The 25,920-nt window shown below is 33.7% G+C and overlaps 3 protein-coding genes across 4 annotated transcripts; 2 read left to right on the forward strand and 1 right to left on the reverse strand.

Moving 5' to 3' along the window:
- The first annotated feature begins 1,243 nt into the window (after window positions 1–1,243).
- LOC140021583 (uncharacterized) lies at window positions 1,244–5,299 on the forward strand. Of its 2 annotated transcripts, none has more exons than XM_072072763.1 (6): window positions 1,244–1,963; window positions 2,890–3,090; window positions 3,334–3,595; window positions 3,681–3,847; window positions 4,011–4,160; window positions 4,889–5,299. In XM_072072763.1, exons 2-6 carry the CDS (start codon window positions 2,983–2,985, stop codon window positions 5,237–5,239), a joined length of 1,038 nt encoding a protein of 345 aa, XP_071928864.1. In that variant the 5' UTR covers window positions 1,244–1,963; window positions 2,890–2,982; the 3' UTR covers window positions 5,240–5,299. The 2 variants fall into 2 exon arrangements, with proteins under 2 accessions (XP_071928864.1, XP_071928863.1); XM_072072762.1 differs by having other exon boundaries at window positions 2,923–3,090.
- A 994-nt stretch (window positions 5,300–6,293) lies between these two features.
- On the forward strand, window positions 6,294–10,606 carry LOC140003971 (uncharacterized). Its single transcript, XM_072072765.1, has 8 exons — window positions 6,294–6,631; window positions 6,732–6,825; window positions 6,918–7,043; window positions 7,185–7,343; window positions 8,288–8,406; window positions 8,486–8,677; window positions 8,861–8,951; window positions 10,293–10,606. The coding sequence occupies exons 1-8, from the start codon at window positions 6,480–6,482 to the stop codon at window positions 10,371–10,373; spliced, it is 1,014 nt and encodes a 337-aa protein (XP_071928866.1). The 5' UTR covers window positions 6,294–6,479; the 3' UTR covers window positions 10,374–10,606.
- Window positions 10,607–16,902: 6,296 nt separating this feature from the next.
- On the reverse strand, window positions 16,903–19,914 carry LOC113715587 (transcription factor HHO3). The gene is made up of 5 exons (XM_027239824.2): window positions 19,310–19,914; window positions 18,881–19,194; window positions 18,432–18,759; window positions 18,252–18,328; window positions 16,903–17,358 (listed from the first exon to the last, which is right to left on the reverse strand). Exons 1-5 carry the CDS (start codon window positions 19,473–19,475, stop codon window positions 17,002–17,004), a joined length of 1,242 nt encoding a protein of 413 aa, XP_027095625.2. The 5' UTR covers window positions 19,476–19,914; the 3' UTR covers window positions 16,903–17,001.
- Window positions 19,915–25,920: the final 6,006 nt, after the last annotated feature.

A 25,920-nucleotide genomic window follows, 5' to 3' on the forward strand; every position in this document is an offset into this window, starting at 1 on the left:
TACTTGTTTCAAAAAAAAAAAAAAAAAAAGTGATGAGTACTAAAAAATTGGGGGAGTGGGTGCAAAGTTGGAGTGGACCAAGATAACAAAGCGGTGAGACTTGGAAGGAGAACAGGAAGAGAAATTTTCCGTGTTTCCGTGTTCCTTGATCTAGAATGCAACTGATTACACGTGGATCATTCCAGTGATTTTCTCTTCATTATCCCTCCACTTATTTATATCTAAAATTTTATTATAAATCTATAAAATCATTTGATTGTGTCATTATTTTTCTTTTAATCTTTAAATCAACATACTAAAAATTAATATTATTTTGAGAATATTTTGAGAATTAATTTATACGAAACATTTAAGCGGTGAAAAATGAGTCAAAATTATAATAAAATTTATAATCATTAGTCAGTAAAATTTGGCCAATTTCATATGAAATTTTATGAATAACTGGCACAAGTAATAAAATATATTATAAGTAGTGTTGATTTTAAAAATTAATTTTATTGAGAGGTAATGGAGAGAAATTCTTTTCACTGTAAAGCAGAGGAGTCTTAACGAGTGTTGCCCGTGTGGGTATATTACTGGAAGAAAAAGGACATATTGATGAAACAGTCCCTAAATTATTTTGGGAGTTTCAATTTAGTCCTTATAGTTTAATTGCAAACCTTTTAATTCATCTAAATAAATGTCAAATTCCTTCGTGTGAAGGAGAAAAAGGTCAACGACGATCGATCAACTTGATGCTGATTTTAGATGTTCACTTTTTATTTTGTTTTGGGCACATAATATAAGTTGAGATTATGTGGAACAAATTAAACGTAGAGTTATAATACACGAACTTTAACAAAGCAAAAAAAAAAAAAAAAAGAAATCCTAATTTGGGTCTCTACCTGGTTTTGTTATGAAAGTAAAAGTAAAAATTACACATATAAAATTTTTTCAATATTGATGAACAATAGAAGTTGCATTATACTGATATCTGATAATAATGGTTATTAAGAATTCAAATTGGTTATTAAGAAGTTCTGTTATTAAAGGTAGAAGATTCACTAGAGAAGTACAGCTTCTAAAGCGCGAGACTCTTTGCTATTCTTGTCCCTGTTACGGATCATGAAGATTCACGGAGTATTTTTTTCTTTGTCGTATACTCTAATACCACTTTTCTTTTCTTTTCTTTTCTTTTTTCTAGTACCACTATGATAAGGTTAATCATAATAATAATTTAATTTTCACGAAGGCATTGGGCTTGAAGAAGTCAAAGATACACGAGCACCGTGGACCCGCGGGAAGCTTACGCGGGTCAACCTCTGTTGTGATTAATTTAATACATCTTCCAACGGGATTAGTATTCTTGGCATAGAAGGAAACTAATCCGTATCCACTATCCTGAGTGAATATTGATGAGAAAAGGACCCGACCAATGATTATTAATGGCAATTATTCCTTTAATGGCCCCAAAATATCACATTCACGTAGTAAAAAATCCCAGAAAAACACTCATGCAGAATCCAAAGCGACTCCCTCCAAGTAATTATTAAGTCAGAGACTTTTTTGTATAATCAATCAATCTTTAAAAAAGTATGGTTATTTTTCCAGGTGGTTGAGTCAGAAGTTGCGATAAATTTTCATACTTGAAGCTTCAACTCAACGCCGCAAGACCCTTTTCCAGGTTCATATAGGAAGGGGGATTGGAGGCGTTAAACTTGAAAAAGGGCTTATATTTGAGGTGGGTTGCTGGGAGAGTATTCAATCAGAATTGCCGCTTCTTCGATAAGGGACAAAAGTAAAGACTGCATCGTTTGTTTGTTGAAGGTTTTGTTGGAGTATTGCGAGCCCACCAAAAAACACAAAAGTTCGAAATTATTTGATCTTTTTAGTTTCTTTGTTATGTAATTGGTGGGGTTCATCGAAAAAGAGTAAGAAGATGATGATAAGTTGTCCAGGCCTGTCAAAGTTCAAAACAAAGCAGGTATGTTCCCTTCTTTGAACATATTATTGCTCTTAATTTTTCTTTTGAGGTTTCATAAATCACAGTAATTTAGTACATTCATGTGCTGCATTGGATTTATTTGCCTCTGGTACTGAGTCCTGCTCCTGACAGTTATTTGCACATTTCACCAACATGACAGTTGATTCTAGCCTAACATATTGCAACTGAAGAATTTGACAATGTGTAATTGCAATATGATCTCTTTTTCATCAATTTGTGCTGTTCGTTTGTGTTCTCTCTTGAAAAAATGAAGCACTTATATTCTCCCCGTTAGCTTATTTTATATATAGTTTGCGCATTGAAATGGTAAATTTGGATTGACAAGATTGTGCTTGGGAAGATTAAAGTTGGAAAAAAAATTGCCCCATGAGTCAAAATGTTGATTTTTGACTTGAGGCAAATTCGCTTGTTTAATTCGTTGAAAGGATTGTGTTTCTGTAGCTCTCGATGATGTTTGATTTTATATGAGCGTGTTGAGAATCTTGAGATGGTCATGGAAGTTGGAAGAATCAATAATGCTGATACCTTTTCAAGGAAATTTTTATATTGTTACATGTTTTATGAAGCATGGCATGGTTGCTTGTGTGGGAAATGGCATTTAGGCTATGGAAGGGGACTCAGATGTTTCACTTCTGCTTTTGGCATTCGATCATCTGGTATTGGAATGGGAAATTATATGGAGTTCTAGATTTTGTGGAAGCAAGTAGCGCTGAATTTGCTTTTCTAACTACGATCAAGTCTCTACAATGAATACCATCATTTAGCAATGACTATGAACGTGCAGAAAACTTTGCCTAGATTCATTAACCTCATTTGCTTTGATTGGTCTTGAATCAATTGTTATTCGCATAGTAGTTTTCTTCCTTGACAAAAAGTTAGTTCTGAACTGTTTTGCGGTATATTAGGTGCTTATTTAAAAGCAAAATTGATGTTCTTAGGTTGTCTTTGAAGAAGTTTTTCCGGCCTGTGATTCTGGTACACTTGAGCAACTGAAAGAAATGAGCTCCAAGCGAAGAGCAATTGAGGAGTCTATAAATGAGAGCAGCTGTGTTACAGAAGCTATTGCTAGAGAAATGTCGGGGGGATTGACTTTGCGCTGTGAACAGGTAATAGAATTATAGATATGCTCTATCGCAAGAAATTTGACAGTATTTTGTAGAAATGCCAAAATGTGTACTCATCATAAGTTCATAACCACCAAATGGTCTTGAATGCTTTACGAGATAGAGTAGTTTATGAACTTGTAGATCAACAAGCTATCTCTGGCACGTAATTAGTCGGAAATTTTATTCCAGAATGCACTGGTAACACATTGAACATTGTTGTGATTCTGTCTGTCTTGTCAACAGGATATTCAGAAGTTGGAACAGTATCTTCCTTTATTAGAGAACCTGGTGTACCACGTTAATAGAGTTCGTAATAATCCTTGGGTTGATCGTTGGATGTCTGACCTAAAGTTAAGGTGGACCGGTCCTCTTATTTCATCATCCATCTTTCATGTTAAAAGTCCCAAGTATTTTCAAATCAATTACGTGCAATTTGAGCTTGGAATGGTTCTTTTCCTATATGGTTCATTGCTTCGAGAAAAGGCTCTTGATATACTTCAAACAGGTTAGCATCAATTTGTAGTCCTTCCTTATTCCAGAAGTTCATTTTAATTGAGACGCTTGTGTTAATTTCTTAAACTTTCTGTCAGACTTGGTGCAATCTGCCGCTCTTTTCAGAAAAGCTGCTGGAGTCTATCAACACTTGGCTCATGAGGTTCTTCCCTCGTTACAGCTTGCCGCAAGAACAGAACGGCCTCCAGAATCTGTACCAAGTGTGTCCTCAGTTATGAGCCTTGTTTGCTTGGCCGAGGCCCAGGTTAGTTTTCATGGTTTCATACAGCTACTGACACTAAGTTTGTGCCCTTTATTTATATTGAACAGTTCCACCACTGTACGGATGAATGTTGTTTCATATTCTTGTCAGTGAACAAAAATGCGTCGATTGATAATTACTGAACATCTTTTCTGAAAATTTTTAGGCTGTGGCAGCAAGGAGGGCTGAAGAGAAAGGAAACACTCAAAACCTCTTGGCTAAGTTGCACTATGGTGTTAGAGACTTTCTTGATGAAGCTTTAGTTCTTTTACATTCAGCTACCAAAGAGTGCAAAGACATTTCATCACGATTTGCGGTATGCAACATATATTCTTGTGGCTTGTGCCATGACTGCATCTAATGTTTTTTAAATATTCTGAATACTTGGATGAAATGAGTAGAATTCCATCTTCTTCCCTCGTCATAACAACTCTGGTAAAGATGACCTGATTAATGTGTATTGTCTATTAATTACTACTGGATAGATGAACGCACTAAAGGGTTGCACACAGGAAATTGAAGCACTCTAATGGTCTATAATAGTCTCGAAATCTGGTCTAGATGAAAGTCTAAGTGGGTGTATTTATTTCAGGACCAGCGAAGTCTGGCTTTATGATGTTCTTAAATGAATAATTAGTTCGTCTAAATTTTGGACGAAATAATGTTAGTGTACCCTGGTGTTTGTTTGCTGATTTGAATATCAGAATAGTCTGAAAGATTACAATATAGTATTTTGAGTAGTGTTAGAGATAGAATTGTGGAACCAGAACCCTTGAGATCCATTAGCTTGCAGAGAAAAACTAGACCTTTTGTGGATAAAGATTCTTGGCTTTCAAATAAGACATCTAGTGAAGAAAGGAGCGCCATTTCTACTTTGCAAGTCTGAACTTACTGTTGTCATTCTCTTTTTCTGGGAATTGTAGAAAAAAACAAGATCCTTGCTAGCTAACGAATCATGTATTTTATCTTCTTTTTATTACTTTTACTTTCTTCCTTCTGGTGGTAGTTGATGAATTTTCTGATGATCTTCTTTGTCTAATGCAGGATTTCATTATAAGTTGCCGAATGCTACATGAATTGAAGAGTTACAAGTACATAGCAGAAAGCGTAAAGGTAGATGGGAAGATTGGTGCTGCCGCTGGTTTACTACGGCATGCATTAACCAGTATCGGAAAGAGTACTCCTAAAGGAGAGGCATGGCGCTTAGTTTATAAACAGTTAGTCCAGGAAATGACAGAGTTACTTAGAAAGTACGAACACGAAAATGATTTTGTCTGGCATGAAAAAGTCCTCACTAAGCATGAGTTGCCCCAGCCCGAGACAATAAAGATTGTAACTTCTACACCTTATCAACCCCAGAGGTCGGAGAAAACGCTGGCTTTCAAACTAGTATAACTTATGAATTGTACAGTAGTTGTTTCTTGCCTTCAGAGGAATGAGTAGGAAATCAGAAAATTCACGATAGTACATTGCAACGATTTTGCACCGAGGAAATCCAATATCTTCTTCTTTTTTCCCTTTTTAGGCTCTGATCTTGGTTTTTTTTTTGTTGCTCAAGTGAGTGGCCGTGCAACTTTTGAAGTGTACATGGATTGGGAGCGATCATGTAAATTTAAGGTCGTAGTTTTTATGCTTTAAAATTTCTTTCTTTCTTTCTTTCTTTTTCTTGCGTTCATTGACGAGTAGTAGTGCTGCATCTTAATAAGAATGCATGCTTGAACCTGTCATAAATGATGCTACCGCACTGTAATGTAAGTTTACACATGCCAACAATTTACAAGCTGATCTGAAGCAAGACAGCTGAATTAGGTGAACCTAGGAAGAACAATTGTTATACCAAATATCCATAGAAAATAGATGTATGCATGTCCAGCAACTGATGAAGAACAGCATTGCTGCTTCTGTTAGTTCAGCAATAGGGAGTCAATTAAAAATGGTTGGTAATAAATGTAAGGCAAGGTTGATGCTGTTAGCCAACGCCGGACCTTATCCACCAAAAAGTGAAAAATGGTCTCTTTCCACCCCGTTCCCTGCTTAAAAGGTCCTGCTACCTATGCAACAGGCAACACAAAATGTTGGATGGATCTAAAAGGGGGGAGGAAAAGACGTGTCGAATATGCTAGAAAAAGAAGACCAAAAGGGCAAAACCACTCATGTCCAGGACAAAAGATGGATGAAATTGAAAAGAGAAGGTTCAAGCTAGGCCCAGAAGCCAAACTAAGATGGAATCATGGGTGAAACATTTGACAGTTGGCAACATGAAAACCAGTTAAATGGGCAGATAACAATAAAATAAAGAGGGGAAAAAAGGAAAATGCAAGGTCAGGAAAATTCCATTTATTTTTCGAAAAGCAGATGCTAGTAGCTAGATATTGTACACGTTTCAAATGTGGGTGGTTATAGTACTGTGCAGCACATAAAGGATTGAGGAGTTGAGGCCTTGAGGGAGCTCGCGGAGTCGCGGGAACATCGATATTCAGACAACATCATTGGACGTCACATACCGCAAAGCCCCAAACCAAACCATCAGTTAAACGTTAACCTCGCATAAGTGTCAGTGAAAGAATCTTTAACCTATCCAAAATATCAGCTTTCTTTCTGAATCTTCTTGATTTCTAGCATAACAATTCAGTTCATGGCTGCTCAATTCAAGTGTTTTACTACTCACCTCACTTTTGGACAATGTACAACCAAACCCATGTTTCCTTTCTCATCTATTAATTTCACTTCACCTAAAAAAGCCCCACTTTTTAACAGCCCTTGTTCACTGAAGCATTCCTCACCTAGGTATGACATGCAATTTTTTTATCTCCTTTTTTTTTTTAATGTTGAATGTGGTTATTTAATAGTACTACTAGATTTGTCGAACTGGGGACTTGGTTTGCAGTTTGGATAGAGGTCTTTCAGCTGTGGTTTCTGAAGAAAGTGCTGTGGAATCAAGTTCTAGTGGAACTGGTTTATTCAGACTCACTTATTTGGAGGTGGGTCATTTATTTCATCATCTGGGGTTCTGACTTTCTGTAATTTTGGGCGGTTTGAAGTTAGTTGCTAAAATCTTTAAAGTTGGGTGTAGGGAAACAGTTGGCTGTGGGAAGTTGGAGGCGTGAAAATTTTGGTTGATCCAATCTTAGTTGGGAACTTGGATTTTGGAATTCCTTGGCTTTATGATGCTGCTAAGAAGGTTTTAAAGAATTTCCAGGTATCTTTCTTTAAATAATGCTACTTGAGTATTATTTATTCGTATCTTGTTAGTCCTTAAAAACATTTTTTTCTTTTTGAGTTTTTTTTTCGGGGGTGGGTTTGATAAAGATTGTTCTGATCATGTGTGGTCTTAGTGCAGCTTGACAATCTTCCTCAAATTGACTGCTTATTAATTACACAAAGCCTTGATGATCACTGTCATTTGAGGACCTTAAAGCCCCTCTCTCAGAAATATCCAGGTCTGAGAGTTATAGCAACTCCCAATGCCAAGCCATTGTTGGATCCCCTTTTCAGCAATGTAAGTAAATCAGAGGTGTCCTAATTGATCTTTGCCTTGTATACTGCGTGAATGCTTAATCAACTCGCTTTCAATCTGGACGTGCTCTGCTCTTTCCAGATATAACTTTTGTCTGGTTTTGTTTGATGTGATAGAAAGCCCTCAAATTGCAGACAAGATTAGCTACTTTGGTTTGGGATGTTATATTGTGCCCAGAAAACCTTCCTTTCGCAAGTTTATCTGTCATCTTTTGATGTCCTGCCTATCTTTTCTAAATTGTGTCACATTACTGGTTGATGTGTTTTAACACTAAACTAGAGGGACATAAATGATTTGCACATCCACAATTAACCAATGCTAATCACATGATTCAGATTTGCTGTCCAAACTGAGTTCATTCAGTTTTATTGGCCCACTCACTTAGCTGGGAATGGATGCCATTTTAGGAATTGAGGTAAATGGAGCTTCTAACAAAAGCATAATTTGCAAAGCTGAATATACCCTGCAAATTAAGTTGCGGGTAAAAGAGTAGAACATGAATTTAATCTCCTGTCTTCTGCCTTTAGTGTTATCATGGATATGGAGAAATTCTATATGATCACATAATAATGTAGTATCTTCCCAAACCATGTGAGATGTAGTGCATTAGTTTGATCAAGGAGTCTTTGCTACTTGCCTGTACCATGTTGCTACCATTCTTTGTACTTCTCCATGCACTTGGAATGTAAATAGTTTATTTGCTCTCATGAAAGGAGAATAGCCATCAGCAATTAAGCATAATTTGAATTGTGAACGGACATAAATATAGTTTCATTTTTAAGAATTAATCATTTACTCATGCATGATGTGTACACAGCTAAAGTCCAATTTAGCTTCAGAAACAATTGGATGGATTCCCCTAACAAGCTCAATGTTATGATATGATATTGAATGTTCATGATTATTGCGGTTTTACAATTTCTCAGGTCACTTATTTGGAACCTGGCGAGGAGTCTGAGATTGATGTGATAAACAGTTCACCAGTTAAACTTCGGGCTACTGCAGGACCGGTTCTTGGTCCTCCTTGGCAGCGCCCGGAAAATGGGTATGTTCTTAATGTCACTGAATGCTATGCTATCGAGAAGCCTTGACAAACTTAACCTTATACTTAACATGTGCTTCAGGTATCTTGTTAGTTCTGCACAGGGTGAGCTGACTCTTTACTATGAACCCCACTGCATGTACAACAAGAACTTCCTGGAACAGGAACGCGCTGACATTGTAATCACACCTGTGATAAAGCAGCTTTTACCAAAATTTACTTTGGTTTCTGGGCAAGAGGATGCTGTTCAGCTTGCAAAACTACTCAGTGCCAGGTATATAACCTGATACTCTTTTCTGAAAGCCTTTTGCTTGGTTTACAGTAGAAGTAGCTTGGCAAACATATATTATCAAAATCTCCAAGAGTAGACAGTATACTTTGAAATGGTAATGGCCCCAAAAAAAAAAAGATTCTCATGAATGGACATCGTGACAACTCTTTGGCATTCGTTTCTCAGGTTTATTGTGCCTATGAAGAATGGTGACCTTGATGCTAAAGGTTTTCTTGCCAGTATCATTCGGGCTGAGGGAACAATAGAATCATTCAAGGTATGGTTTTTCAATTCCCTGTTGAAATAAGTGTTTACTGCATTTCATTCAACTGAAAAATAATCATGATAATGGTCCAATTGCCTATACTTGCAACTTCTACTTTCTTTTCTTTGGCCCTTTTCCTGCACATCACGGACTTGGTTTCTCAAGTATAGTTTTGCCTTTGATTTCTAACTTATTAGCAAAAGAACTCCTGATAATTTCGTTTCTGAAAAATAGGGGGCATGGACAGGTTTTCCTCCATCGCTTTTTTTTCTCATGTTGTTTTATTGACTACTACTTAATCTGAAATAGGTGAACTCTTACGAGTAAATAATAATTTTTTCATGTGTAAACATAAACATCCTGTTTCAGGTGGTAGCCGATACTTTCTTATATTTGTTACATTGGGCATGCTAGAGTGTCTAAAGTAAATGAATCAGTCATTTCTGGATTCACACTCTCCTGGACGTCATATTTTAACATAATACAAGAGAAAGCATGAGCTTTTGGTGTCAAGTTTTGCTGCTGACTCTTTAAACCTTAAGCGTGCTTAAACTTCATTTGTCATAACAAGGGGTAAGGTTTGAACTGATATGATTGTAAATAAATCTAATTCCACTCGAGGTAGGTTTCTAATAATGGACCAAGCAAAGCCTGGGAACAATTTCCCTTATATTTCAAGGATTTTCTTCTTCAATTTTGTTTCTTTGCTAAATCAGATGACTAGCATGTGATGTGCTTGCTCAAGTCTTCACAACTTTGTCAGCATACCATACTTGAATTTTTTGTTTTATACTTTCTTGATCAAATAGAGTTTAGGTTAGTGTGGGGAAGTTATATTGGGTGGTTGTTGAAGTGGGTATGGCCAAGTTAAATCAACTAATTTAGCATAAACATGTCTGTGAAGCTCAAGATAGACATATCTTCTACTTGGGAGGTTCTATCCTAAATTTCCTTCTTTGTTTTTGTCTCTGTATGTGTGGGTTGACTGTGAAACTGAAAGACAAAGCGATTTTCATATTTCAGTTGTGATATTGATACACTTTTTGACTTGAGCTCCTGCCTTCTGGAATAGTGTCCACATATCTTAACCGGGTACATGTCTGAGTTATTAGCAATTATTTTAGTTCCTCTGCTGGGATTGACAGCATCACTTCTCTTGATATTTGGCGTGTGTTTTTATTTCCAAGCAAATACAAGCTTTAGAATGATCTTATTGCTTGATACAGAAATCTGATGATTGTTCTTTGTAGTTCGTGTCACTTGGTATCTGTAAGTGGGGTAAACTCTTGTCCTAATGTTTTGAAGTCAGGGCGTCTGTTAAAGTTACTAAAGTCGGTTTCCTTGATAACACAGGAAATTTTGTTGAAGGAACTACCAGATGCAAAGGTACTAGAGCCCACTCCTGGCGTACCATTGGATATTCCAAAACCATAGATGTTTCAACATATGCATATACTCCACTCATTTCAGCAACTGAGATTTGATGTACATTTGAAGAGGATCCATCCACAGATAGCTAAAAATCATTATTTGAATATTTGTAGCGGCCCCTTGATTTTTTACCATTTGTAACCGTTCCACTGCTACTCGATCTGTCTAGGTTACTGGTACAACTTAAAGAATTTACAAATCTTGGTAACCACATTTGAAGAGAATTTACAAAGTTCTATTTTGCTTCATAAAATAAAGTAACTATCTTGAAAGTAGAATTGAGTGCAGGCAAGCCAGGGCCAGGCAGCAGGTTTAATGCAATTGATTCTTTCTGTTAACTAGTCTGGCGTGGTTAATGCTGTAGCAGCATATTTCATGCCTTTCGTCTTTCGTCTCTGAGGTGAATTTTTCAACAAGATTCGGTTTGCTATCCGATGCCTTACGTTTTACTCCAGCATCTTCCTGTTTGTTGAAGTTAACTGCGAGTGGCTTGTGAGCATTGAAAACCATCCTTTAGGAAGCAATTCCGTCTTTCATGGTAGTAGCAACTAACATCAACTCATCATAATTCTTTAATTGATGGCACTTTAGTTGAGCACTTACAAGGGACAATCATGGCATCTTGACATTGCAGACACCTTTTTTTCTCTTTCTTTCTTTTAATTCTCTGTCAGTTCTTTCTTTGGATTGATTCTGCTGGCTATATTCATTGCACCTGGAATATTCTAGCATCTTGAAAGTACCAACCCTGAACTTACTCCAACTGTTGATTTAACATTTCTTTAGAACATATGAGGGTCCATCAAAATGTTGAAAAGGGATCGATCAGTGAATTATTGAGGGACTCATTTCTGCAGAGATGATTCAAATTCAGGGCAATCTGATGCTGCCGTTAGCGTTACTGTAAAGGCAAAGCTATGTCCTTTACACCAAATGCTTGAAAGTGAAGTATCAACTGCCAACCAGACGAAAGGAATATATGAATCCTCCAAGGAGATTCCCCACTTTCTTCTACCATACCCCAACACCAACGGTAGCTTAAATGTGGGGAATATGCCTTCTTGATATCCTCTTTATGACTCTTAACGCTAGGAAGATAATACAATCTGACAATATAGATACGTATGACAAAGCTTCATTTAAACTCACTTAAACAAGTGTGTAAATTGTGCAGCTATAACAGAAGTTTTGAATCTTTGGGACGGCTGCTTCTCGAAGCCCTTCTTAATTAGGACATTTTAAAGTCAAAAAATGAGTTGAATGTGGCTGGATAATCGAATTGGTCGACCATATGTGTAGGTTGGGTATGAATACACAATGAAGGTGACAAGCCAAAAGAGTCCTGTAGTGGAGAAGGTCCGGTTCAGTAATATCCATATGGTGATGTATAGCTAGTTGCTTCATGGATGACGATGATACCATCAAGAAGAAAGTTATCATGACTGATTGGGAGATAAGATCATCAAGAAATTGAAGATAGTTGACACTGGTGCACCACAATTGGCCAACTAAAACATTGTTATACAATGAGAAAAAAACAATCCAAAACATCTTGAATGTGCTTTAGTTGTCAAATCGTCTAATAGGTTAATGCTTAACAAGGGGAGAAAAAAAAATAACAATATAGGTTGTACCTCAATGACAACCTCAAAGCATAGGCATGAAGAATATGCTTCGCTATTGTCCGGTTTTGTGTTTCTTTCTTTCTTTCTTAAAACCAAATTTGCTGTTGAGCTTTTGATTCAGCATCCAAAGGTTTAAACTTAGATATATCAGGTCCACTTTTACGTTGGTTGATTCGCCGATAGTTTTTCTCGACATCAGTGATAGCTGTACCCCAGATGATATTACTTTTTGGTGATAAAATAGAGGTTGAACGGTTCGAGTTGAACTCTAACCATTGGATCAAAATAATATATTCAAGAAACGAATTATTCGCCAAGATATTCTCCGGATAACAACTTCGATTACATAATTCAACCAACGATGAAGCACCTAGAACATTATTGTGCAATGACGATGAAAGATTCAAAAGATATGCTTTAGTTGTTAAGCCTAATGTATGTGAAATGTATAATAAGCACAAATTGTACAGCATAGCATATTGTTAAAGCCCTTTACGTTGAAAATGGGAGAAGATGAACTTAACTACGCCAGGAACATGCTTGACAAGTTCTCAAATCGTTTTATTTTATATCCTTTTCCAACTTCTGAAGTGTGCTCGATAATTTGGGGGTTAACTAAGAGTATAATCCGAAAGTAAATGGGTTCGTTTGTGAATGAAAAGAAACAAGAAGAGGGTCCGTCTTATGAATATGAATGTATGCGTTTGACCAACTGAAGGCACCAATCCATGTGTAGTTTGATTAAACAAAAGTACGAGAAATCCCAGAAGCGGCATATATATCTTCAAGGAACAGAAAAATATTTTTTTTTTCCTTTAATCAATTTTGTTAGGGACATTTGACCTCACATAACTCGAAAGGCCGTATATCTAATTGCCTCTAAAAGTTATAGGAGAAAAACCCACGATTCATGCCTATCCTTCAGCAGACCCACCCAAGGCATTTTAAAATTACAGAATGACCCTCATCCTCATGGCTGGCTACAGGAGTCATTCTTCCGTCTCAATAAATATATATCTGGACATTCATTTGTGGAAATCCTGGACTTCCCGGGTCTTATAATATGATCATTTCACATGCCCATTTCTGGAAAGTAAACAGACACGGCTGACCGGTCAATACTTAGTTTGGATAGAGAGAGAGAGATTCGACGAAAGATTTGAAATTATCCAAATCTCTCTGGTTATTTAGATTATTTATAGATGTATGATTCATCAATACATCCTGAACACTATAATAATTTAGTATAATTTACAAATTCAAATATCCTCTATATAATTCAAATAATTAGAGCGATTTGGACGGATTTTAAATTTTTCGTTAAATCTCTCAATCCAAATGAAGCCGGTTTATAATAGTTTCTTCTTGTTTTAAAGCAATTGAAACTAAGTCAACACAAATGAAACTGCTTATAGCGCATGCATACCAAACGCTTAATTAATCTCTTAGATCAGTAGAACAAATAATCTTGTGAAGCAACTGGTGTATCAGATGATAATCAGTTATTTTGTGATGATGATCTTTAAGTAATTCAAACAAATTTAAAGTCTAACTCTATTACATGCAGTAATCCCGTGAAGCAATTCGTGTATGGAACATAACATAACCATTATTTTGTGGTCCTGGACCTTCATTAATTTGAGGAAAATAAAAATCCAAACCCCTTTAGTTTAAGGATTAATCTTTCCTACACTGACAGTGTTGGATGAATGACAACCATGCAATATTTGAATTTGAAATTTAACTTTTACACACATGCTATTTGAAATCAAATAGCGATAATATATACACTGTCAATATATATAAGATTTACTCTTAGTTTTAATAGTTATCCAGAACCGTATTCGTCACCTTTTAAACCCGTTTGATGATGGGTAGGGTTGATGAATCTTGAATATTAAAATGTCTGACATGCGTAGATGCAACTTTGGTGGTTGTCGATATAAACACCTCATAACCACTCCCCTTAAAATAATCAATACTTAATTTTGGAACAATTTTGAATAATCAGTAGTATTTTGCCTGGATGAAACACGCTAAGATGTTAAATTTGGATCCAGCGGAATCTTGGGCAGGCAAGATTCTGGAGGATCAGAATATTTTTTATCTCCTGTGATCCTTAACAGGAAGATAAATTAAATTATTGGAGAATATACTTGACCAATGAATTTACGGGTGCATGCAATTTCCTTAGTTTCTTGGCGTCAATATAATAATAAAGATACAATGATGCATATGCTTCGAATGCCAAGAATATTCCAATTGGGAGGGCCATCAATTCATACAATAGACAAAATAGAAATCTATATATTTTTTCCCAACCTTGTCTTCTTTTGTGCTCAGCTGTTGGCATCAAATCAATCAAGGAATGGCTATATTTTAAGCAGTTATATATGTCCGAGTTACAGTACGGAATTTGTAGTGAAAAGGACCAGGGTAATTATATAATCTAGTTAATCCTAATAATTATCCATAATTACTTCTGTTGCTGGTTGAATAATAATCTATTGCTCCTACATGGAAAATGTAATTGTTACTTACTCGATTATTATCTACCAAATTATTATGTATACATACAAAACAAATTGACTTTCTGTCATTGTTGCAGTTGCATTGCACCCGTTGGCTCGTGTTCAACAAATGCGGTGACCATAGCAAAGCAAAGGATATGTATCTATGCATACAGGGTTACGAGAACTTCAGCATCTCAAAATGTTGCTTTCTAAGACATTACTAATTACTACCACTGAATATTTAAATCAAAACTCTTACCCTAGCTCGTAAATTCAACTGCGTCAATGTATCTAGCAGATTTCATTTTATGTTGTCATGTGTGACTTATTATTTTGTTCTTTTCTTCTTTCTTTGATATACCACTCAATCTTAGCTAGACAAAAGCTTCAAGCAAAATTTTGTAACATCCCAACCGTTCATTTTTGGAGAAAATGAACCATATATAAACTAGGGTAAGAGTGATATCGAATCGAGTCGAGCTCAAGTATCGCCATACTCTAGCTCGAACTCGATACCTAGCTAGTAGCACTTCTCGAGCTTGAGCGAGTTGTTTGAATATACCTCGAGCTCGACTCAACGTAATATTAGAAAGGCTCGAACTCGACTCGATAGAGTTCGAGAAGTTGAGTACTCGAGCTCGACAAACAGTTAGGGTCTTAAATATTGCAAATAATCAACTTAAAAAAGCAATTTTATTATTTATAATATATTAATTAAATATTACACCGAGTACTCGATAGAGTTCAACGAACTCTCGAGTATATGATATACATATTCGAACTTGACTCAAAACCTCAATCAAATAGCTCAAGCTCAACTCGAACTCGATCAATGTTGAGTTCGAGTCAAGCAGTTGACCGACCTACTCGTGAATCCGAGTCAAGCTGCTCGATTGAATTGCACCCGTAGGGGTTGTGTGATTCCTAATGGAAACTACTAGATTCTTGTTGGTAAAGTACAGTTAATCTTGATATATAATTGAGCGGAGGATGGCTAAAATTCCTTAAGCATTTCATAGGAATTCATATGATTCTGATTGAAGGAGTTTTCTTGGGAGCAATCCAAAATTGAGCAAAGCTCGAAGACTTTTCCATTTCAATTCTTAAAGAAGTATCCCGTTTTACATGCATGCATACGCATATGCATATACGCTCGTATAGCTAGTGGTAGGCATGACTACAGTGGTTGACATTTCTACCTATAGCAGTAGGCTCAAGGAATGTACACATTAGTATTTGCTCCTTGTTCTTTTTCCGACAAATCTTCGGAAAAAAAAAAAGGGAAAATTTTCCTGGCAAGTGAGTGGCATTCAAATCCTCTTGTCGTTTCATTCTTTAAATCTCACCCTCTCTGCTAAAAAAAATAATAATATATAGTCCATGCACACTCATGTAATTACACTTGATGATTGATTATCAACGAGAGAGGGAATAGCAATCCAATCCATCAGATCAAACTTCGCCCAAAGTAACGAACAGAAATACGTCGTTTTTCATTAGATATCTTTAAATTGGAATGATTTCACATGCTTTCTTTCATATTTTTGATCTATCATCTGTAACAATGGTAAGAAAACGAGAAACCAGTTCATGTCTCATCACTTCACGTTCCCAGCATTTTCGTCTTTATTTGAGCCAACAAGATATGTATAAAAATGCTTTAAAATTCTGCTTTGACATTGTATAGCCTTCTCCTTTTGTAATTAAGCGGTTAACTTATTCAACGGGGTGATAAAGAAGAAGCGTCTCGTGAAGATATAGAAGCTGGAATCATAACAGATGTTGATGAGCACTGAGCAGTATTGAGTATTGACCACGATACTTACCTAACATTATCTCTAGTTTGCAATGATACATTTGGCTAGTGCCACCTCTTTCCAATTTCTTTCTTGCAAAGAAAATATCCTTGGGCTTGTCAATGCACTTGAAAACTGTAAAATCTTTTATTGGTTTGAGTACTAGTATAATATTTCTTCCAGTTGGCGATAGTTAATAATTTGCTAGCTAGTTGCATTAGCAATCATCATTTTGTGAACCATGTCTGCCGCCAAATCTATGAACTGATTTGAAGCAGAAGATAGCCTAAAAATGTTGGAGCGAATGTCTTTCCAACTAAGGAAAGGGCAAAGTTTCGTCTCCTTGCACCATGCTCTCTTTTTTGGTTCAAACTTCAAAGAGAGATTTTGAGCCTTGCAAGGAGAAGGAGGAAGGGAGAAAGAGAGAGGCTCGAGAGTACTAGTTCAGATTGAATTTCCCAAACGGGTAATTTTGTTTGAGTCTGCTCGAGAGCCATACTTGTACTCGTCCATTATTACTGTCGCTCACAAAGGCATTCAAGATTTTCACATGAAGATGAAAAGAAATATAGCAATGTGTGAAATTGCAGCAGAAACATGACTCAAAACCACTCTATATTTCTCCTAACTCGTTATATCAGCACATTACAAGAAGGAACATGCTACAAAATTTTCCACACTTTGCACACCCAGAAGATCAGTAGTTTGGCGAAGTGGTGGCGGTGTCAGTAGAGGAGGAGGTGGAGTGGGAATTGGAATGCACCCCACCGCCACTATTGCTGCCGCGGTCATCAGAGTGTAACTGCTTATATCGCTGCTTTTGCTTTAAAGATGCCGAGGGATCTTGAAAGGGAGGAGGTAATGTAGGAATTGGAGCATAGATTCCATTAGAATTGGCACCTCCAGATGCTTCCCCAGAGCCAGTTGTTGCAGCCATGGCAGCATATTCTGGTGGTGGCATCCATATTCCCCCCACCACAACAAACTGTGGTGCTTGTGGATTGTTATTGCTGTGAATGGATGGACTGGGCCTTCTATTATGCAGACGATATTTCTGAAATGATTGACGAGAAAGGATTAGGCCGCGTCTTGAGATCAAGACAGTAATAGTAGTAGTAACTGGTAACACTGGAACATTTCACTTTTTACTTTTTAGGTTTTAAGCATGTAGGGGGCTGCACTGAAAGGAAAAGGATCTAATCTAACTATTCCCCACTAAAAAGAAAATAATATATTCTTTTGCCATAAGATGTTCAGTTCAAAGATATGGGCTAGGAAACTATAAGATAAAGCCACATCCCAAATATTTAGCTATGGATTCCTCCATAATACTACTACGAGGGAACCTTAAACATCAATGATGTGATGTCCTCTTTCAATTTCAATCAATTGAAATCGTAAAGCAGGATGCTCCACTAACAAAATCGAGCATTAGTCTTGAGATGCTCCTCCCAAAATCCACAAATTTTCTTATAGATAAGACGGTATAATATTGGCTTGTGCAGCAGATATGAATTTTCCCCGTGAAATTGTACTACTTTGGTACCGAGTATCTAGCATAATTTAAAGCCTTGTTTGGATTGCGGTTTTCCGTCGGAAAATTACATCGTTTTCCGTGATTACATTTCCTTATTACATTTTTCCCTCACATACATCAAATCGCTACAATAATTTTTCCATGAAAAATGCAATCCAAACACAACCATTATCACAAGGAAGCTACGAGGCACGAAAAAGTACGATTCTAACAGCTCCCTTGAAGTAACTTTCACCAATATCCCATCCGAATAATTAAAACATGTACATTTACCACTAGAACAAAAGACTCCTGTACCTAAATACTTCAATTTTACTATTTATTTTGTATTCAAAACTACCTGGGGAAAAGAATTTGCAAAAATGATGAGGGAAATAATGGAAGGAAACAGAAAGGTTAAAAGAACAAACCTGTAAATGACTTTTAACTTCGTCATTGGTGAGCCCATCTACCTTCATTAATTCCCTAATTTGTTTAGGGGTAGCAACTGCCAAAATTCAATGAAAAAAATGCCATTAGTATGCAATCAAATAAATTTTAATCCAATTAAAATGTTCACAGCATTAAAGTCTCATTTGACTGACTCATACCATGTGCACCACCAAGTTGTTGAAGGGCTAACAAGAACCTCTTGTGTAATTCAGGTGACCAACACCTTCTTGATTTTCTTTGAGATTGTCCTTCTTTCTCTTCCTTCTTACTTCCTCCGTTTCCACCACCACCACCACCACTAGTGCCACCTGTCTCCTCCGTGGAGCTAGCTTCGGCCGCGGGGATAGATGTCTTATCACCACTTTTAGGAACATCTAATTTACCAGCATTGGCACCAATACTCTTTTCTTTCTTAAATGGATGAAAAGCTCCACCACTGCTTCCATTTCTCTTCACCTCCACAACTGACACCTTTTTAGGTGAATCCTAAAACCCAAAAAACAGCAGAAGGATTGAACCTTTATCAAAATTGACAGAATCCCAGACGCTAAAATACATCAAATTTGACAATTCTGCAGAAAAAGCAAAAAATAAAAATAAAAATTACCTCTTTTTGAGGTGGATCTGGGGTCTGATTCCATAACTGGACAGATCTAAGCCAGTCAGACTTCTTGGATGATGCAGCTTTGTCATTATTATTACTCTTGTTATCCGTATCATTACCATTACTAATATTACTCTTTTTCGGCTTGCGGGATTGTTGCTCATCATCATCAGATGATAAAGCTCTTTTTATAGGAATAAATTCTTCCAAAACTGGCCCATCAGTTGATGTCTGCTCAGAGCATTCAGATTGCCCATGAAAATTGTACTCAGTTACTGTTGTTCCTGATGACAACTGTTGTTTGCATGTTTCAATAGCTGCAAACCCCACAAGAAATAAAAAGAAAACCCACAAAAACTAATATCAAAAATCCGTCAAGAAATGAATTTCAACATATCGAAATAACCAAAACTTAATTCAGAAAAAAGATACCTTGAGTGACAAGCTCTAGACAAAGGGGAAGCTCACGCTGGAAAACAAGAATCTTTCTTCTTTCTTCTTCCAAAGAATCAATATACTCTTGAGTTCTCTGCATTTTCTCATCGTAATTACTACTATCATGATGGTTATTATTATGATAGTTGATCATACCATTCATGATGCTTTGCTATTTTCCTTGTTGCTCGGTTGTAAGTAAGTAGTGCTTCTTTTGTTTTTGGTTTGTGTATAGATGATTGACTTCGTAGAAGTGTAACCTTTTTGTAAGGAGGGACCAGGTTAGCTAGAGGAGAAGGAGAAGTGAGAGGATTTAAATGGTGGAGGTTTGGTTTGTCACAAAGCATAGAGAGATCCGGATGTAAAACAGGAATAAAGGGATCTAGGTAGAATCCTATAATTGAATAAACTTGGTTCACCAGAAAAAAAAATGAAAAAAGAAAGAAAGAAAGGTTTTCAGTACATGGTTTACAATGGAAGGAATGGAAAGAGAGTTAGGTATTTTGAGGGAATTTTTTTTGGTGGTTTTTAGTTTATATTTGTTTTCCGGACATAGTAGAAATCAAGAAAAGAAAGAGTGCGTGGTGCCGAGGTCGGGGCGTCGCGTACGAAACGAATCTTTGATGATGAATATTTAAGGAAATGTGCGTGAGAGAGAAGACTGAAGGGGCCTGGGCAAGGAGAGTGGTTGTGAGGAAGAGAGTTTGAATATTCGAGGTGTGATTCTGGAAAATGGGCTGGCACTGACGTAACACATTGATATGTAGATAAGATCAAAGATAGACCCATCCTCAAGCCGTCTGTTTCTTGACATGGCTAGATAGAGGGGGCCAAGGACAAAATACTTTTGTTTTCTTTTTGGTTCAGCCCCATAAGTTTTGTGACGTTGGGTTATGGACAATAGTTATTATGCAATTACGTGACAAACACACTTTACAAATTTTGATCAATAAAATGTTGTATTTGAGACAAATACTATATATATATATATATATATATATATATATATATATGTTGATAGTCATGTTTTGCCTCAAGGTATACTCATATACTAAAAATAGGTTCCATTATTGCTACTGTGACAATTTTTAGTCGTGAAATTATTAAGTTTGTTTGGTTTTCCCATTTACTATCTTGAAAATATGTTGTTTGAGTGATAATTTTAAAGGAATATGATAGATTAATCATCTACTTGATCATTGGATTTTAATTTAGGAAGAATAATTATTAGATCTCTCTTCTCCCTTATCGCTTCTTAAATTCCACAATTCTCTTGTTTTAAAAGAAAAAAAAAAGAAAAGAAAAATAGCATGAAGCATGATTTTGTGACTAAGTGTAAATGAATAGGATAAGAAAATTGTCTCACTCATTGCTTACTTATTTTTCTCTTTTTCTTTTATCTCATTTTTTCTTTATCCTTAGTAATTGATAAAATAAGTGCGTAATGTTCTTTTGTGGTGTTTAGTAATACTGTTAATATAGAAAGGAAGTCAAATGAAAAGATAATCTCATAAGTCATTAATAAAAGTATGAGTTTGCAAATAAGGGGAAAAAAGTAGGCAATTATGTGACTATTTTTTGGTAGCTTTATGAACCATACCATCATGCTTTAGCAAAGAATAAAAAGCCTATAGGTTATTCATGTGATATGCTTAATAGAAAATGCTTCACTTACTAACTTAAAAAATTAATAGAAAGTACCTTATGTTAAAATTTCGGTGGAACAATTCATTAGAGGCGAATTGATATTTACTATCACATTTGACATAACATTTTTTCTTTTGCAAGCCTTTGTTTTATTGATTAGCATCAAAGAGTACATAAGTAGCAAAAACAAGACACTAAGATATTAACATATAAACGCTATCTAACTAGCTAGAAAATGAAAAATCAATTCCAATTGCAATAAATAAGTTCACATTGGACACAACATTATTATGAAAAAATTTTCAAGCATATCCAAATGGAATGTTCTCTTCTCTTAAGACATTACATTTTATTTTTTATTTTCTAACATAAAAATAAATGAAAAAAGATGTTAAATTTTGTGTATTAGATCAATTTCATGGTATATAACGTAAGATCAATCATTTTTTATTCTTATGATTTGGCCCATCTTGTATTTGTTAATATACATAAAATTCTCATGTACTTGGTATCCAAAAATATATATATTTTTTATTTTTTTAATATAAATAAGAAGGTTCAAACCTAAGACTTTTCACTTACATTCACTCCCTGTGAAACATCCAATCCATCTCTGCCCCTATGTAATCTAGTATTAAGAACACACTTATAGATTTATTCACCAAAGATGTTTATAAATGACAAATATTTGAAACTTTTAAACATATAAAGATCTAATGTACAAACATATCATTTAAACACTAGGTGAATAAATTGAAGTTTATATCTTTGTTTTTAAGAAATTTTTACTTGTGAAATTGAAGAATTGAGAACTTATGTAAAGTGAGCAAATAATATATGGAAATTGGGTAGCAAAACTACAGCATATAAACAAAGAAAATAGTGCTAAACAATGACATTTGCAGAAAAGTCTATAAGCAAGAGGATATCAATCAACAAAATTGTAAAATTAAAAACTTGAATCGTAGCAATTTAAAGCAATGGGGACGACATTATTACCTTGAGAGTTGTTTTTTGGATTTGTTAAACTAAATAAAAATTGACAAAAGAGAAAGAAGCCTAGAAAAATTGGCCAGTGAAAGATTAAAAATTACTTTAGGGTAAAACTAAAACCCTCAATAATGCCATGGGGCAAAAGGCAAATTCTATTGAAATGACTCTCTCTCTCTCTCTCTCCCTCTTCAGACAGCTATGGATGATCTTTTCTCTTTCTACTTTCTAGACTACATAGCTTGCTTGCCTGGAATATACTTCGTGAACGGCGGTCTGGAGAATCAAGAAAACATTGAAGATAGAATCTTTCAAAGGGGGAGTGTATCAAATACGCATTACTTAGGAGCGTGGAATTTGGTGGGCTACTTAGTGGCCTTAATTGCCGCTGTTGAATAAAATTTGCCGATGGCTTTTCAGGTCCCAAAGGGCCAACCAGGAAAACAAACGTTATCTCTAACTCACTCATTTAGAGCGTGTATCGAACAACAAATGGATATCGGACAATTTGGCAAAATACTGGGTCCCCCATGAGTTGTGATAGTCTGGAAGACTGGAATATTCCATTATAGGGGTTTTAATTACCTGACAAGTTACCTGACAAGTTAATCTATGAATAGATATTTTGTATTTTATTTTTTAATTTTTTCCTGAAAAAAGCTATCACATCCTTCCTTTATATGCACATTTTTTTTTAGCACCTCTCAGCTTTTTTTTTGAGTTTTTCCCCTAATATTCATCTAATCTATCATATATATACGTACTAACAATTATTATCCTCTCTTATATTTATATACTTTTCCTATTCAATCTTATCTAATCTCTCTTGTATTTATTTATTTTTTCTAATTAATCTTATATTTCTAAAAAATAACGCTTGAAATGTATCTTAACAGGTGTCCAAAGACTAATCTTTTTTTTTTTTAGATTTTTATCCTATCCTATTGTTCTTTTTACTTTTTTTTTCATATTCTTTTAAGATTAACCAACATTAGATTGGTTTCATTATGTGAACATTCTGATTCGTGGAAATTGAAGAGTCATGTGTAGTGTGTACGACGCATCAAACCCTGTAAGAATTTTGTGTAGCGTATCTTGTATGTACTCAAAAAGACAAAACTCATATTTTTTTCATTCTTGTAAAATTAATTTAAACAAAAAAGACTTGGAACTTAAACCCGACACAAATACCACTACACTCCGATTGATGCTCTTTTTAACTGAATATTTTCTTTATTCTTGTACTCTTTTAAGGTGACTCTCTAAGATTTATTTGGATTACTACATTCAAATACTCTAATATTAGAGAAGTGTTACAAGGAAAAAAAATTAAGAAGAGAAGTATTCTCAATTCATGTCAAAAAGTATAAGTCCAAAGCAAATTGCCAAAAACTCTAAAACTAATTAAACTTCGTACGCAGGGAAGGGACGTAAACCTATCCTCCACTGTATGTTAAAAAGTGTAACAAAAAGTTATACTCAGGTGTGTTTGGATAATATATTATTGAGAAAAACGCAGTTTTGGTATCTAAATTTTGACACATGGGCAGTTTTAATTCCCAAATTTTGGACAAAAGCAAATCTGATTTCCAAACTTTCAATATTTGAGCACATTGAGTACCCTTAGTGATTTTTTACCGAATAACTACTTGAAAGAGTCGCGTGATAGTCATATATTCGGCAAATATTGTATAAATAAATGCCACAAAAACGTAAAATATCTTTCTAACACTAAGGTGAAGATGAAATACAACAAAAGGAAGAGAAAATGAATAAGATGAGTAGAGTCAGACAAGTGATTAAAGTTTTTAAAATATCTTTCTTGATACTTAGTGTCAGAAGGATAAAAAGGTGATTAAAAAATGTGTTGATGATACAAGTAAGTCAATATGTGTAAATAATATGTAATCCAAACAAGTCATTATATATAAATAAAGTGTAAATACGGTGTAAAAATGTTGTTTGGATTAACATAAGTAAACTCTCACCTATTTAAAGAAATAACTGTCCTACACCTACTAGGCAAATCTACTCCCAAAACCCCAATAGATGCCAATGCTTTAGCTGCGTTATTATTATTATTGGGTCCATTTGGATTAGCTGTTTTTGGGATTATTTTTCAAAAACAGCACTGTAGCATTTCATTTTTCAAATATAAGTCCGTTTGGATTAGTTGTTTTTGGGGTTATTTTTCAAAAACTATATGAAAAAATTACTGTAGATGTTTTTTGGATTATTTTTAGAGGTATTTTTAAAACATATTTTTGAGTATTTTTATAATTTATAATTTTTATATTTATATACATTTATGCATTTATAATACATTTATAAATATTTATAAATAAATATATTTATATATTTATATAAAAATATATAAATGTATTATAGTATATATAATACATAATATAAATATATTTATAAATATATAACTGTATAATTAATATAAATGTATAAATTATAATTTATAAATATATATTAATACTATGTATAAATGTATTAATATAATTAATATAAATGTATAAATATATTAATATTATGTATAAATGTATAATTAATATTATTTATAATTTATAATTTTTATTGTTTAAATATTTATATATATTGATGCATTTATAAATAAATATATTTATATAAATATATAAAAATATATAAATGTATTATATTATATATAATACATAACATAAATATATTAATAAATGTATAAATGTATAATTAATATAAATATATATTATAAATATATATTATATAAATGTATAAATTATAATTTATAAATATATATTAATATTATGTATAAATGTATTAATATAATTAATATAAATGTATAATTAATATTATTTATAATTTATAATTTTTATTATTTAAATATTTATATGCATTTATGCATTTATAATACATTTATAAATATTTATAAATATATATATTTATATAATTATATATAAATATATAAATATATTATATTATATCTAATACATAATATAATTATAATTATAAATGTAATAATTGTATATTATTATAAATGTATAAATTATAAATTAATATTAGATAAATGTATAAATTAATATATTATAAATATATATTAATATTATGCATAAATGTATTAATATAATTAATATAATGTATAAATGTATTAATATAATGTATAAATGTATAATTAATATTATGTATATTAATATAAATGTATAAATCTATTATAAATGTATTATATTATACATAATACATAATATAAATGTATATTATAAATATACATAAATATATATAAATGTATAATTACAGAATATATATACATAAATGTATAATATATATTAAATGTATAATATATAATATATAATATTTATATAAATGTATAATTACATATTTTTATTATATATAATTTATATAATATATAATATTTATATAAATATATAAAAATATATTTTAAATACAGCAAAATATTTATAATATGTATAAATAAATATATAATATATAATATACTTTAATATTAATATAATTTATATATAATATACGTAATTGCAATATACACTTTAATATATATTAATATATATTGTAAAAAAAATTGCATAAATATATTTATAAATTTATATAAATATATATATATATAAATAAATGTATTTATATAAATATATAATATTTATTTCAATTGATATAATATATATAATATTATACATAATTGAAATAAATATATTTATATTAATATTATATATATATAGTATACATAATTGAAATATACATATTAAATATGTATATTTGGAGTTGTTTTTGATATATTGTTTGGATATAGTGTTTTTGGAGTTGTTTTTGAAATATACATTTACTGTAGCATTTGGAATGTAAAAAACAGTTTTTCAAAAACAGAAGCAAAAACAAGGAATCCAAACGAAGCCATTATTATTTTGTCAACACAGGGAGTGTCCCAACCTTCGACCAGACTAATTTTTCTGTGCTTGTGCACCCCGCCCTCAAAGATACACAAG

The sequence above is a fragment of the Coffea arabica genome, chromosome 11e (genome assembly GCF_036785885.1).
Source record: "Coffea arabica cultivar ET-39 chromosome 11e, Coffea Arabica ET-39 HiFi, whole genome shotgun sequence".
NCBI classification, from domain to species: Eukaryota; Viridiplantae; Streptophyta; class Magnoliopsida; order Gentianales; family Rubiaceae; genus Coffea; species Coffea arabica.